General features: G+C 35.3%; 1 protein-coding gene across 3 annotated transcripts in view; it reads right to left on the bottom strand.

The window, feature by feature from the left end:
• The window catches only part of LOC149958765 (uncharacterized), a 69,208-nt gene that overhangs the window by 25,430 nt on the left and 29,413 nt on the right, over positions 1–14,365 (bottom strand). For 2 of the 3 annotated variants that reach the window (XM_090166144.1, XM_090166143.1), the window contains exons 4-14: positions 12,587–12,887; positions 6,424–6,600; positions 6,231–6,347; positions 6,111–6,167; positions 5,988–6,040; positions 5,853–5,919; positions 4,267–4,352; positions 3,805–4,192; positions 2,541–2,675; positions 1,998–2,470; positions 1,416–1,495 (exon numbers count right to left, since the gene is read on the bottom strand). In XM_090166144.1, coding sequence (XP_090022270.1) covers positions 1,416–1,495; positions 1,998–2,470; positions 2,541–2,675; positions 3,805–4,192; positions 4,267–4,352; positions 5,853–5,919; positions 5,988–6,040; positions 6,111–6,167; positions 6,231–6,347; positions 6,424–6,600; positions 12,587–12,887 — 1,934 coding nt within the window. Of the gene's footprint in view, positions 1–1,415; positions 1,496–1,997; positions 2,471–2,540; positions 2,676–3,804; positions 4,193–4,266; positions 4,353–5,852; positions 5,920–5,987; positions 6,041–6,110; positions 6,168–6,230; positions 6,348–6,423; positions 6,601–6,675; positions 6,786–12,586; positions 12,888–14,365 lie in introns of those variants that run through there. The other variant, XM_090166145.1, reaches the window with a different exon arrangement.

Below are 14,365 nucleotides of genomic sequence, written 5' to 3'. Positions count from 1 at the left end.
CATTCAAATAAATATTTCATGCACTTTGTGAGTTCCAAAAATACCACTTTTTGAATATTATGTGTACCACTGGTAAATAACAATACAGCCAACTTAAATTGATTATGGATTTTTGAGCAACTATTACTTGTTAGTGGAATAATAGTATTTTCATAAAAATATTAATGGTAAATAAATAATATTTGTTAAATCAAGTAACTCATTTGCAAACAGTCGAGAAACTTCAAAAACCAAAAGTTTGCAATTTAAAGATTTTCAACATTTGCATTACAAAAACATTGATAAATTTAAATTTAATCTTATTTCGTTAATTTATTTACCATTATCTAACATACGCAAGATAACTTGTAAAAAGTGCTTCAAAACACTGTTTACAGAGGAACGATTTGAACTCTCCAGAATAGAAAAAAATATACAACAGTTTCCTCAAGATCAAAGATAAAAATCTGATACCATAGCCTGATCACAAGTTGCACAAAGTAAAAAAAACAATGCCAACCATTTGAAAAAATAAAAATAAAATTGTTTTGTTCACAAAAGTCTATCAAACGCGTTTTCCTCATAAATAAGAAATTGTTTCCTCCTGAGTTGTTTGATTTAAATAAATTAAATCAGCTATTTAAACCAAATTATTTAAAAAAATTATGGCCTATTATACACTGCTTTGTATTTATGAAACTGTATGAACCAAGTTACTGTAGCAATACTAATTAACTATTATTAACTATTATTAATTTTAATTACACTATCAAGGCAAGCAAATTATTAATTAATTTGCCAAGAGAAGTTGTAATATGTTTAAAAAAAAATTCATTTAAATAATTAATCAATACTTTTTAATAATAATCAGCTAGGCTAATACCCAAGGCACCACCTTAGGCCTAAGTCGTCAAGCGACTTTTGAAGCCTTTAATTCAGGTGGCCGGGTTACAATGCGTAAGAGGGTGGTGGCAAGCCCTGCATGCCACGCGATCGAGCCAACAGCTCCCTACACTAATTTTTACCGTTAACCTCATCAAGTTTTTATGGAAGGGGAAACCGAAGAACTCGGGGGAAAACCCCTTAAACCAGTGGGGAGAGAACTTGCAAACTCAACGCAGAAGGAGTTGTTCCGAGTTTTCACCCAGTGCCACAAGCTGGGATCGAACCCGGCTCCTCTTGCTGCGAGGCGAAAGTGCTAACCACTCTGCCACCCCACTATAATATAACAACCCTTGCTTTCTCCCCAAATAGTGGGTTTACTTTTTAGTTTCGTTGCATATATATCAGCTATTCATGGCTGATATTATTAACAAAGTTGTCTTAAGTAGAAACAAATACACTCTTTGTACAACCAACACTGATTTTTTCTGAGCATTGAGTTTGAAATTACAAACACACCTGAAAAGTTCCCAAAACAAAAAAAGAACACTCACTATGGTTCTCTGAGGTCTCATTGTCACTCATTTCGTCTCCAGCCTCTTCTCCATCTTGGGCGGTCCTCTTGGCAGAACCACTATACAGCCAAAAAAAAAACAAAACCATTAATATTTAATATATACAATAATCAAAAATGGGGAAAGCGCTCACTTCGAAAAAGAAATAAGGAAATTTGACATTTCCTTAAAATGCTAGATGAAAGAAGTACTCCAAGATAAAAACAATAGAGGGTACTACTATAAGTCTATAATTATGTTTCATAAGTTTCATTTAGTGGATAGAAATTACTGTATGGAGTGAATGACGTTATAGCCAAAATATAAGTAGCACAGTTTTAGTTGCATAAGTTACATTTCTTTTGCAGGTATACTATGGTCTGTTTTGGCAGGAAAATTATGGGAACACAAATCCCAGCCTAGCTAACTGCTTCTGTTCAAAGTCTATACTAATCATGGATTTAATTAAAGTTAAAAATGAATTTACGTTTTGACTCAATCAAAAACTTTATTAGTTAAGTTAAAAAAAATCTAATAGCATTTCAATAACTAATCTCGCGAGTAAACAAAAGGGATCTTTACCTGGGAGTTGACCTTTCCGAAACTAGTCTCGGGGCGCTGAGAGATTTGTCTTCCGTTTTCTGAGCAAGATCAGGACTGGACGAAGCCACAGTTGGCGTAATAATGCTGCTGACTACTGCGGATGAACTACAAGTAGAGACTGTCGTTGAGGTATTGTAACCGATGGAAACTATTGAAGCGCTTGTTGTGACAGCCGGTGTTGACGTTGTGGTTGTCACGACCGAAACAGTGGCGATGGAAGAAGTTGACGGAGTTGAAATTGTGGTTGTTGAACTAGTTGAGGAGGAAGAGGCAGTAGTCGTGGAATTCAGGCTATTCGACAGGGAGGTAACGGTGGTAGAAACTGAAGATAAAGTAGTGGTCGTTGAAGACACTGAAGTGGCAATGGCAGCAGCTGCAGCAGCAGCTGCTGCAGCGGCGGCGGCTGCAGCAGCAACTTTGGCCTCTTCTTGTTGCCGGGTTGAAATACCACCCTATACCGAATAGAACAAAGTTAGATCCAAACTGTTTTGAGAGCCAACATAAACAGTTGTAAATACGTACTTGAACGGAAACATTTTGAGGGTTAGGTTTGACTAAGGCTCTAGTTCGCTTTTTAACATTGTGCTTCCTGAGCAGTGTTTTATAGTTTTCCCGTTTCTTTGTCAGGTAGTAGTATTGTACGCAGTCAGAAACACTCTGAAAATGATTCCAAAAACATTATGCCAAGTCTAACCAAACTAGCTTTATTGAGGCTTAGGCTATATTATCATGACAATGTATTTAATATTTCAAGTGAAAACCCCAGAGAAAGAGCTTAATGTAACTCAAGAGAGGTTTAAAGTAACAATCGTCACAAGTGTTCCATAAATGTATTTTCCTTAATGAAACCTTGTTTCACAGGATGGGTGAAAGTAGCATAGCTTCCACTGTGTCAAAAAAATAATACATTTTTTAGATATAAGAAATGTAAGCTAGACACACGCAACAAAAAACCTGGTCTGAAAGCAAGATGGCTGCTATAACAAAAATTTTTAATTAAGCTTCATGATCGGGAGATTCTGCGACCCTTATGGCCTGTGAATTTCTTTATTGATTTGCCAAATAGTACGATATAATGATTGTAATTCTTGGAAACGTATAGGTGTTTCAACAAATGCAGTCCATATATTAGATGTCATCCGTGAAACAAGGTCTCATCAATGGCGTAGCTTGAAGTTAAGACTCCCAAGACTTATTTTTAAGTAAGATACGAGTAGAAACCAAAAATAAGGTATGTTTAAAAACCTATCACCAAAAATATATATATAACCAAAGCCCCTATAAAAGACTTCACATCACAGAAGAACAAATGAAAAATTTGCAAATACTAAAAGCATTTCTGAGAGTTCCGTCACTTTAAAACACACGCAGATAAATTAACTGAAGGCCCAGTCTCATGAGCCAACATTTTTGCCCAACTTTGTTAGTGAACACGAGTAGTTTTCTGCTCTTGTTTTAAACCATGTTGCCACCATGTTCACTCCACCAAACATTGCTGTGAATTGGTGCATTAACTGAAGAAAACTACTGTAAATCTTTAAAAAAAAAAAAAGATACGTTGATTTTCATTGGTATTTAATATTAATATCATTTAGTTTAATTCAAAAAACGGCTTTTAATGAAAATTACTAGGATTAAATATCTAGAGCTAAGGTTTTGTTCAAAAAATCAAGTTTTTCTTGAAGCATTTTGGTGGCTAACACGCACAGCAACTTGGTTTTGGACTCTTGTTCTCCACAACGTTTCGCGAAAATGTTGGCTCAAGACATTAAATCTTAACACGCACCTTCCTCTCAAGGTATGATGCTATGATGCTAAAGTTTTTTGGATGTTGAAGGTACTTCTCGCGAAAAATTTCCCGTTCTTGCTCTGTCCAAATATTGAGCAGCTGCCGTTCTTTGTACTCTGCCATCGGGTTTTCCACCAGACCGTTACGGTTTATAAACTGAATTTGTCTCTGCTTAGGATCCAGCAATATGGGTGGTATCACAGCGTAGCTACGCATTTTTTTGTCCTCCAACTCTTGCTCTTGTAAGCCGTCCATAATCTCTTCGAGCTCCGCATCACTACGTATCCGTTGGCCAACGCGAGAAAACCTTTCACGATCTTCACGTTGTTTCTTCAATTCAGGGAACTGTTTCTCGAAGAACTCCCTTTGCTTCTGATCTTTTGCTCTGAAATGAAGTTGAAATAGGTTTAATAAGATTAAGTTCATCAATAACTAGATAAATCAATTCAATTGATATACTTTTTAGTTGCGTTATTCTCCCGTTTCTCTATTTTCTTCAGCCACTCCTGCATGAGTTTAGAGTAAGTTTCCGTCAAATAATCCTCCTAAGTATAGAAAATTTGAAGTTTAGAAAAAATATGCGAGACAAAAAGATATTCATAATTTATGTATTATCAAGAATGTATTTAAGTTACTAAGAATATTTGAGCATAGCATTAACCCCTGGTACCATCCTCACAGCTTTTGTGGAGAAAGTTCGTCTGCATTTAAGGCGCATTCAAGGTTATACCATATAGCAAACTTGAATTGGAAAGCAGACGAATTTAAGCTACAAAGGCTGCGAGGATGGGAATCAGAATCCTGTAGTCCAATATTCTTAGTAACTTCAATACATTCTTGGTATTATCATAAGTGGATAATAAAATATGTATGGCACAGAACGAATTCAGTTAATGATAGTCTGTCGTGGAGTGATTGCGAAATAGGAAGTTTCCGAACAGGAAATTCGTCCCTTCCTACTCTATCGGTTGGCCAAATAGTTGGTTTGTTGGCGAGAAATAAGAGTGTACACGCATTTAGGTTTGAAATTTTGAAAAAAACTAAATTCTGAAATGGAGCCAGTGTTTATAAGTTATTTTTATCTTCCGATTCAATAATTCATCATTATTTTCCAATGGTAAGCATTTCAATAGGCCGGCCTAGGCTGGTCTGTCGAAAAGGCTGCCATCGTACGGTCGCCAATTATCCGGGCTTCCTCCAAATACTAGGAGCCATTCACGAAGAGTTGTCAGTCAGTGGGTACATTATGGTTTACATTGTCATTGGCAATACAGACTATTATTAAAAAATATGCATTGGGTGAATAGGAAGTGTCATACTTATGTTTATTATCCCCCTATGTTATGAATAAATAGACAGGAGATATTTAAAAATGTCTAAAACTATATCTAAGTTAGTATAGATTATTGATAAATGTAACCAGGAAATTAAATTATATATGTTTACATTTGGAATGTCTAAGGGATATAGCCCATAGAAACAGGCACGGTGATTAGAAATTACGCTTTGGCTAATATAAAACTTAACAATAGCTCATTTGCTTGTTTATATACCCGAATAAATGAGTAACTAGACCACTTGCATTTATTATAAATTCTCAAAAAAATTTCAGTGTGAGTACGTAACTGGGATTTCTGAAATAAGATTTCTAATGTTTAGTTTTCCCAGTTAAAGTTTGCATGACAGCAATGAAGCATTAGTACATCTAAATAGAGTAGTGTCAGTGCTACATCACGCACGTCACCCATGCTTTTTCCTATAGAGAAAAAAACGCGCCTAAAATGGCAGCCATGGCCAAAGCCACGAGGTGATACTACTCTATAATTCCCTTTAAAACTGAAAAATCCATTTAAATAAAATAAATGCTTGAAAAAAATCCAAATCATCAAGAAACTCCTAGACTATTCGCATAAGAAAACTTCAGCAGTGTGTTAGAAAAAAATTAACATACAAACAACGAAAACCTAAATTAAAACTATTAAAAAAACCTTGACGAACAGAATATTAAAATGTAGAAAAAAAATATTTAAAATATGTAAAATTACCCTAGTAAGCCTTTCCTGCTGTCTCCTCTTGAAATACGCTAATAATCTTTTTTTAAGGGTCATAAACCTGTCAAAACAAAAAATAATTAAACAAGATATACAAACAGTGGGAGGAAAACACAATAGACAACGTACCTCATTTTATTCTCGTGATAAACCTTGGTATCTGTTGGCTGATTGTATAAGGGCTATGAAGAAAACAAGTCTTTATTAAAATAATAAAATTAACAACAAACGCAATACCGCTTTCTCACTTACGATATCTACTTTGGGTCCATAAGGTTCTAACATTTGATGGGAACTGGAAGCTTTTTTCTAGAAAATGATCAGTATTAAAAAATTTGTCAAGGATTGAAGATATTTTACAATACAACATACCCTATTTTCTGAATAAATGATTTGAGCTATGCTCATTTGTTTTGGCTCTACAGTAGATGATACAGTGACGTGGGATTTTGTATTTTGCGGTTTGGCAGCTTCCGCTTCTAGCTCTTGCTACAAAAAGAAACAAAAATAGGGTAAGATTAATGTTACCCATTTAAATTGGATTACAAGATGTGAAAAACAATACCTGTTTCTTCTTTAACTTCGTCATTTGGGATTCAACCTGCGATATTTCCCGGTCAATTTTGTTAATCGACTGTAGTAGGTTATCTTTGGATGTCCGCTGAGGTGAAAGGTCATGGCGTACATCATCAGAGGGTAACGTAGGTGAAATCGCTTCCACTTGAGGGGTATAAGCAGGTTCCTGAAAGATAAATGCACAATATAAGACTTGGGAAGCTTATCTCTAACCCCAGACGCAAGCTTGTTTCAAACCTACATTATCTAGCAAGAGAGTTCATTTTTTTCTAAAAAATATTTGTCAATATAGGAGATTACGTTATCAAAATTAAAGTGACAATTTAAATTAGGTTCAGGCAGTTATCAGAGAGTGTGTTTAGTTTGTAAGGATCATAGTTCGGATGTGATAAAAATAAAGCATTCTTAAGCTTTGTTGCGCGTGGTAATAAAGTCAGCTACTGATTACAGTTCATAAGATATTAACAGGTGGTCAAAAACTACTGCACTTGTATAGATAAACAGATATCCATTATCACCGCAAGTGACAGAATTATGAAATTATGAAACGTTAAAATTTCACTTACAATCACGTAATAATACGAAGTTAAAACAGTATTAAATTTAATTGAAATATTAAATACCATTATTGATATTAAATACAGATTCAAATTAAAAAATCAGTTACTACCCAAATTTTTTTGTTAAATTAAATTAAATATTAAAATAAGGTTACACATAGGCAATAGCGGAAAGAAAATCATAAAATTTTAAAAAGAGATTCAATTCATAGATGCATTGGATGACTGTTACAGCACTGCATTATAGAAGGCAGTGGTTAGAGTCATCTATTCCTTACTTTTCTCCCCCTCAAAATAATCTAAGAACAGATTTAACGACGATGAAGGAAACATTTTTAAAACAGGTTATTTATATAAATCATAATTTCCTATTTGGTTAATATTTGTTTACTCAAATTTGAAAAGCATAAATTAAAAAAACTTTTTCCCCAAACCTAAAAGTATTTATAAAGGGCAGATATTCCCGTGCGTTTACGGTTTATGAATGGGCCAACATTGAATTTCCTACATCCTACTGACACCAAGCGGCGGGTTTTAGCAAGAGAGGAGTCTAGCATTTGCAAATTTGGCATCTAAAAGCGATTTCAGAAATCAGAAACTGATTTTGAGATTTCAGAGCGCCATTTTCATATTGATTTCCGGTTTAATTGGCAGATTACGAGATTTTGGTACTGATTTTCGGCTAGATTTATGGTATTTCAGATTCATAAAATCATTTTTCTCTAAAGTGTACGGGATTTGTACGAACGTTGGAGCCCCCGGTGTTTTAGAATAACACCCAATAGGCCAACACTATTTTAACAGGGTTGAATTATTTCTTTCTTCTCAATTTATTTCACATCGAAATTATACGGCAACCCTGTTAACCAAGAACGCTTTAAATCAAGGTTGTCATTTTATACACGTTCAAATTCCCTGACTTTTCCAGGTTTTCCCTGACCATCTCCGGAGATTTACCGACTTATTTTGTGGCAAATTTTGCATTTTTTAACCTATATTTTAGTAGAGGTTTCTTATTTGAAACCGAAATTAAATTCCCTGACATTTCCAGGTATTTCAGGGTGCCGTGGCAACCCTGATATATATTTGATGTTAAAAAATAAATTGGAACGAAAAATGCCTAGCATATTGGCAACCGTGTTAAAATAGCGTCTGCTTCAACGCATCGTAATTCCGAAAACCGCCGCTGGGTGTCAATAAAAACAACGCCCTTAAATTAACGTGGTAATTATTCAAATATTATTATCTGTGAAATATTTTTTGGGGCGATAAAAATGACGCCAAACGAGGATCGAAATATAGAACGCTAACTTCCCTATCAATTCGAAAGAATTGTCAAGTTCAGAACCAAAACGAGGTTAGAGTTGGTTGGGTATATAAGCCTTAGTCGTAATAATATCTTACCCAGAGGCGAAGGGAGAAGGAGTGGGGCTTGGAAGAGAGTTAGTCCAAAGAAAAAAGTTATCTAAGAACAGAATTATCTTGGAATAGGGCAGACTTTAAATGTGCCAAAAAGATAAAGGAAAGTTTAGAATCTAGTGAAAGTGAACTGCCATCAACTAAAAAAGAAGAAAACAAAAATCTAGGTCAGTGCCTCGGTCTTAGAAAAGCTAAATATATTTTCCACCTATTTCAAAATACAGCAAGAAACTGAATTAATTAACTTCAAAAATAAAACCTTAAAAAATAATTAAAATTACCAAGGTTAGTTGATTTTCAATTAATTAAAGTAAAGTTAGTGTGTTTTTCTTTAAATAAATCAGTTATATAAATCACAAAAATTTAAAAACAGTAGGTTAAAATTTAAAAATCGATTTCACTACGAATCAAATCCGAGTCAACTAAAATATAAAATAGTAATTAAATTTAATATTTCATTTAATTTTCGCTTATATCAGTTACATAATCTAAGTATCTCATCAATTAGACTAAAAAAACTGATAATTGTTTAAAAATCGATAAATTTCATTTTAATTAAAACAAAATCTAAAAAGTGACCAAATCGTAATTTACAGATACAATAAATACATAAAGTAACAAATACCTAATTTTTCAATAATATTGGAAGTGAACACACGTAACGTAAAAAAAAATTGGAAAGCATGGCGGATGCGATGACAAAAAAAAAACTCACTATCATAGACGTCAATCTGCGACGTATTTAGGTTGGCAGTAAGGATAAACGCTAGGGAAAGGGTAAAGGTAGCGTAACTAAGGCCTAACAGGAAAGGAGACTACGATTATCTTTTTAACTCTTGCCTAGAATTATAATGCATGTGAAATTGTTGGACTACAAAATGACAAAGACACGCTTGACGAATTACGTCAGACTCTAGGTCAAATGCACAGTTCACTGCCAAAGAACACAATGGAAAAAATATGAAATGCAGAATACAATGGGAGTTTGCGGAGTTTGTTGAAAGAAAGATTGTCTAATTATTAATAGCGAAGTTAGACGACCTCCACCAAGGGAAAAAGATACCCAAATGATAGACTTAAATAATTAACTTTAATCATTTTAAAAGATATTTCTAGATGGTTTACGAAAGTTCGACAATAACCGCTCTTTTTGTAAACATTTAGAGGTTCGATTTTAATGCTCTTAATTTATACTAGATGGCGCAAATAAGTGTTTCCATAAAATAAAACCAAAAAAATGAAAGTATAATATGTTTTTCTCCGCGTCACAGGCTGAAGCTATTAGTACTTTATTGGCACGGCGTGTTTCGCACGTGGACTTCAAATTGCGATATCTTTATCGATTCCCTATCTTCAATAACTATACAGCTAGTGACGTATAAAACATTTACACGCACGTGACCTCCCGTATTTTATAGAAACACCTATTTATTTTAAACTTATATGGGAAGGAAGGTCCTGGGGGGCATTTCTGTAAAAAATCGACTGGGAATTCGATCTCGATACCCTATACCATGTCGAAATCGACTTCGACAATTTGCATTGATTTCTGCTTATTCGAAATCTTCACCGAATACCATTTGTCGAGATCTCGAAGTTCGAAATCTAGTTTTCGATCGAAAATTGGATTTCGAATATTTACAGAATAGGCCCCCAGGGTTGGCAAGAACCAGCCAGACTAGTTTAAGCCGGTTTTAACCACCGAAAAAATCCATGGTTAAACGCACTTTTTTTATTAAAAAAATATTGAGAAATGAATTACTACTAATTAATACTATTTATTTCAAATGAAAAATCAGAATATAATATTCTGCAATTTTTATTCGAAAACGAAACTAAAACTTAAAGGGGCTCCAAAGTTCGGTGGCAAAAAAAAAGAAAATTGAGCATGCTTTTCTTCCCCCCAACCCCTCACTCAGCCTTGGCAGAGTCAACCGTAAATTTCGCACTTTACTGGCTTTACACATATTTTGCCACCGAACTTTGGAACCCCTTTAACCTTCACTTTCTGTCGTCTGCTACGTCGTTTTACGAAGTAATGAGGGCTAGATATAAGCAATTTGAGCATTTTTTTTATTAGTGGTTTTAACCATACTAGATTTTTTAATTTAAAAAAAAAGCCGTTTTTTTCCCAACCCTTAGGGAACAAAGCTAACCATAAAGAAATTTAAAGATTCGAAAATAAAAATCGGAAAATATATTTTTCCACGATTCCGACTGTTGACGCCATCTTTTAACACTTCGGTTATTTAAAAATAGCCCTCTAATGGCTTTACCCCTGTGAAAAGATCTTCTCCGACTATCAGTTGACAATGCATAGGTTCAAAACTATTTTGTTAGCCTTTCCAGTTTACATAAGCTATTATTGGTTTTTAAACAATTTTCCTGTACAATTAACGGATCATATTTTACTTTTATCAGTTAGCTAATCTTGAATTAAATGAAATATTAATTAAATTTTTTTATTTAATTACTATTTAATATTTTAGTTCCCTCAGATTTTCTATATTTTAATTTTTAAAGAACTTAAATTTTACCATTTTTTATTCCTCCATTGAAATCCAATGATTTTAAATCACTTAATTTAAATTTTTATTTAAACAGGATTCGTACAAAATTTCCGGAATTAAATTCCCTGACCAAATTGCCAAATTTTCCCTGCTCATTTTTGTAGAATAAATGAATGGTTTGAGGTAAAATCTTGAAAAGTATTTATGATATGTATTTTTGATACATCTTTAAAAAATCTTTTGCCCGATTTATTTTGGGGTTATTTTAAAATTCTTTGACTTTTCCCGGACCTTTTGGAATAATTTTCAGATTCCCTGACCCTTTGGAATAATTTTCAAATTCCCTGACCTTTTGACCTTTTGGAATAATTTTCAAATTCCCTGACCTTTTGGAGTAATTTTCAAATTCCCTGACATTTTGGGGTAATTTTCAAATTCCCTGACCTTTTGGAGTAATTTTCAAATTCCCTGACCTTTTGGAGTAATTTTCAAATTCCCTGACCTTTTGGGGTAATTTTCAAATTCCCTGACCTTTTGGGGTAATTTTCAAATTCCCTGACCTTTTGGGGTAATTTTCAAATTCCCTGACCTTTTGGGGTAATTTTCAAATTCCCTGACCTTTTGGGGTAATTTTCAAATTCCCTTACTTTTCCCTGACCTTTTGAAGTAATTTTTTAATTCCCTGACCTTTTGGAGTAATTTTCAAATTCCCTGACCTTTTGGAGTAATTTTCAAATTCCCTGACCTTTTGGAGTAATTTTCAAATTCCCTGACCTTTTGGAGTAATTTTCAAATTCCCTGACCTTTTGGAGTAATTTTCAAATTCCCTGACCTTTTGGGGTAATTTTCAAATTCCCTTACTTTTCCCTGACCTTTTGGAGTAATTTTTAATTCCCTGACCTTTTGGAGTAATTTTTAATTCCCTGACCTTTTGGAGTAATTTTTAAATTCCCTGACCTTTTGGAGTAATTTTCAAATTCCCTTACTTTTCCCTGACCTTTTGGAGTAATTTTTAATTCCCTGACCTTTTGGAGTAATTTTTAAATTCCCTGACCTTTTGGAGTAATTTTCAAATTCCCTGACCTTTTGGAGTAATTTTTAATTCCCTGACCTTTTGGAGTAATTTTTAATTCCCTGACCTTTTGGAGTAATTTTTAATTCCCTGACCTTTTGGAGTAATTTTTAAATTCCCTGACCTTTTGGAGTAATTTTCAAATTCCCTGACCTTTTGGGGTAATTTTCAAATTCCCTTACTTTTCCCTGACCTTTTGGAGTAATTTTTAATTCCCTGACCTTTTGGAGTAATTTTTAATTCCCTGACCTTTTGGAGTAATTTTTAATTCCCTGACCTTTTGGAGTAATTTTTAATTCCCTGACCTTTTGGAGTAATTTTTAATTCCCTGACCTTTTGGAGTAATTTTTAATTCCCTGACCTTTTGGAGTAATTTTTAATTCCCTGACCTTTTGGAGTAATTTTTAATTCCCTGACCTTTTGGAGTAATTTTTAATTCCCTGACCTTTTGGAGTAATTTTTAAATTCCCCGACCTTTTGGGGTAATTTTCGAATCCCCTGACTTTTCCAGGTCATGTACGAACCCTGTTAAATCAACCAACCCTGCCACTTCTTAAAAATTTGCCTCATTGACGATTCCAAAGTACGAACCTTTTTGACTTCGACCAACTCCCGGGTGTCAATGAGTAGTTGTTGGTTGATGGGGGCCTTTTGGTCGAGTCCCGTGGCCAGCCTGGGTCTCTTGGCGACCAGCTCTTGGGCCTGGAGCGTGGGCGCTGCCAATTGGATCGCGGCGGCGGCGGCAGCTGCAGCTGCTTGGGCCATGGTGGTGGCGTTGACGTTCACGTTGCCGGCGCTCAACATAACGGGCCCCGTCGAGAAGGGTCCGGAAGCTGACGTCGGCATCACCACCTCCCTCTCGAAATTGGCGTACCGGTAAGCCTCCAAGTACCTGCAACGGTAAAGTACCGTTAGAAAAACAAATCTCACGTATTTCCTCGCCTGAAAGACAAAACCACGTATTTTTTTAAGACTTGTGGATTTAGCTTTCAGGCAATGACTTGGAAATTAAATGGAGTTTAAAAGAGTTTATGGTGGTAGTAATTATAATTGAGGCGCCATCTACGATAATTTATTATACCAATAATGTACTTGTTTATACTACGGAATTATGAGTATGTTAAGACGACATGTCCGAATTTAACACCAGCGGGCGCTCAGTGATGGGCACTTCCGATAGCGAACCACTCAGCTCGCACACTGGTCTCTCGCGTGTTAACCGCTCACGCTCTCAAAATTTTTAGAACCGGAACAGCCACTCATTAATTTCCGCTCATTTTTGAGAGCTCGAATCGGTGTTCGTGAATTTCCGCTTAATTTTGAAAGTCTTAATAGGCGCTCATTTTAGAGAGCTGGAATAGGCGCTCTTGAATTTCCGGTCAATTTTGAAAGTCTTAAAAGGCGCTCATTTTAGAGAGCTGGAATAGGCGCTCTTGAATTTCCGCTTAATTTTGAAAGTCCTAATAGGCGCTCATTTTAGAGAGCTGGAATAGGCGCTCTTGAATTTCCGCTTAATTTTGAAAGTCCTAATAGGCGCTCATTTTAGAGAGCTGGAATATTCGCTCTTGAATTTCCGCTTAATTTTGAAAGTCCTAATAGGCGCTCATTTTAGAAAGCTGGAATAGGCGCTCTTGAATTTCCGCTTAATTTTGAAAGTCCTAATAGGCGCTCAATTTATAGAGCTGGAATAGGCGCTCTTGAATTTCCGCTCAATTTTGAAAGTCCTAATAGGCGCTCATTTTAGAGAGCTGGAATAGGCGCTCTTGAATTTCCGCTTAATTTTGAAAGTCCTAATAGGCGCTCATTTTAGAGAGCTGGAATAGGCGCTCTTGAATTTCCGCTTAATTTTGAAAGTCCTAATAGGCGCTCATTTTAGAGAGCTGGAATATTCGCTCTTGAATTTCCGCTTAATTTTGAAAGTCCTAATAGGCGCTCATTTTAGAAAGCTGGAATAGGCGCTCTTGAATTTCCGCTTAATTTTGAAAGTCCTAATAGGCGCTCATTTTAGAGAGCTGGAATAGGCGCTCTTGAATTTCCGCTTAATTTTGAAAGTCCTAATAGGCGCTCATTTTAGAGAGCTGGAATAGGCGCCCTTGAATTTCCGCTCAATTTTGAGAGCAGAAAATATATTTTACCGCTCAAAGTTACAAAGACCTCTTAAAAGGGAGGAGCGGTGCCCATCACTGGGTGCGCTTCAATCGCGTTGAGTGACGTCAGTGGTAGGGAACCAATGAGATACCGGGCTGATTTGATTCTGTTTAGTTTTTCCCTAGCATGAGAGGGGGGAGGAACTATAGCCAAAGCTGGAACCCAGCCCGACTTAGGAACTTTTTGAATGTCTTATATACTTTTGGTAATACAGGGTGAAAA

The sequence above is a fragment of the Leiobunum rupestre genome, chromosome 2 (assembly GCF_980474605.1).
Source record: "Leiobunum rupestre chromosome 2, qqLeiRupe1.1.hap1, whole genome shotgun sequence".
In the NCBI taxonomy this organism is placed as follows: domain Eukaryota; kingdom Metazoa; phylum Arthropoda; class Arachnida; order Opiliones; family Sclerosomatidae; genus Leiobunum; species Leiobunum rupestre.
This window is presented reverse-complemented; position numbering and strand designations above follow the sequence as displayed.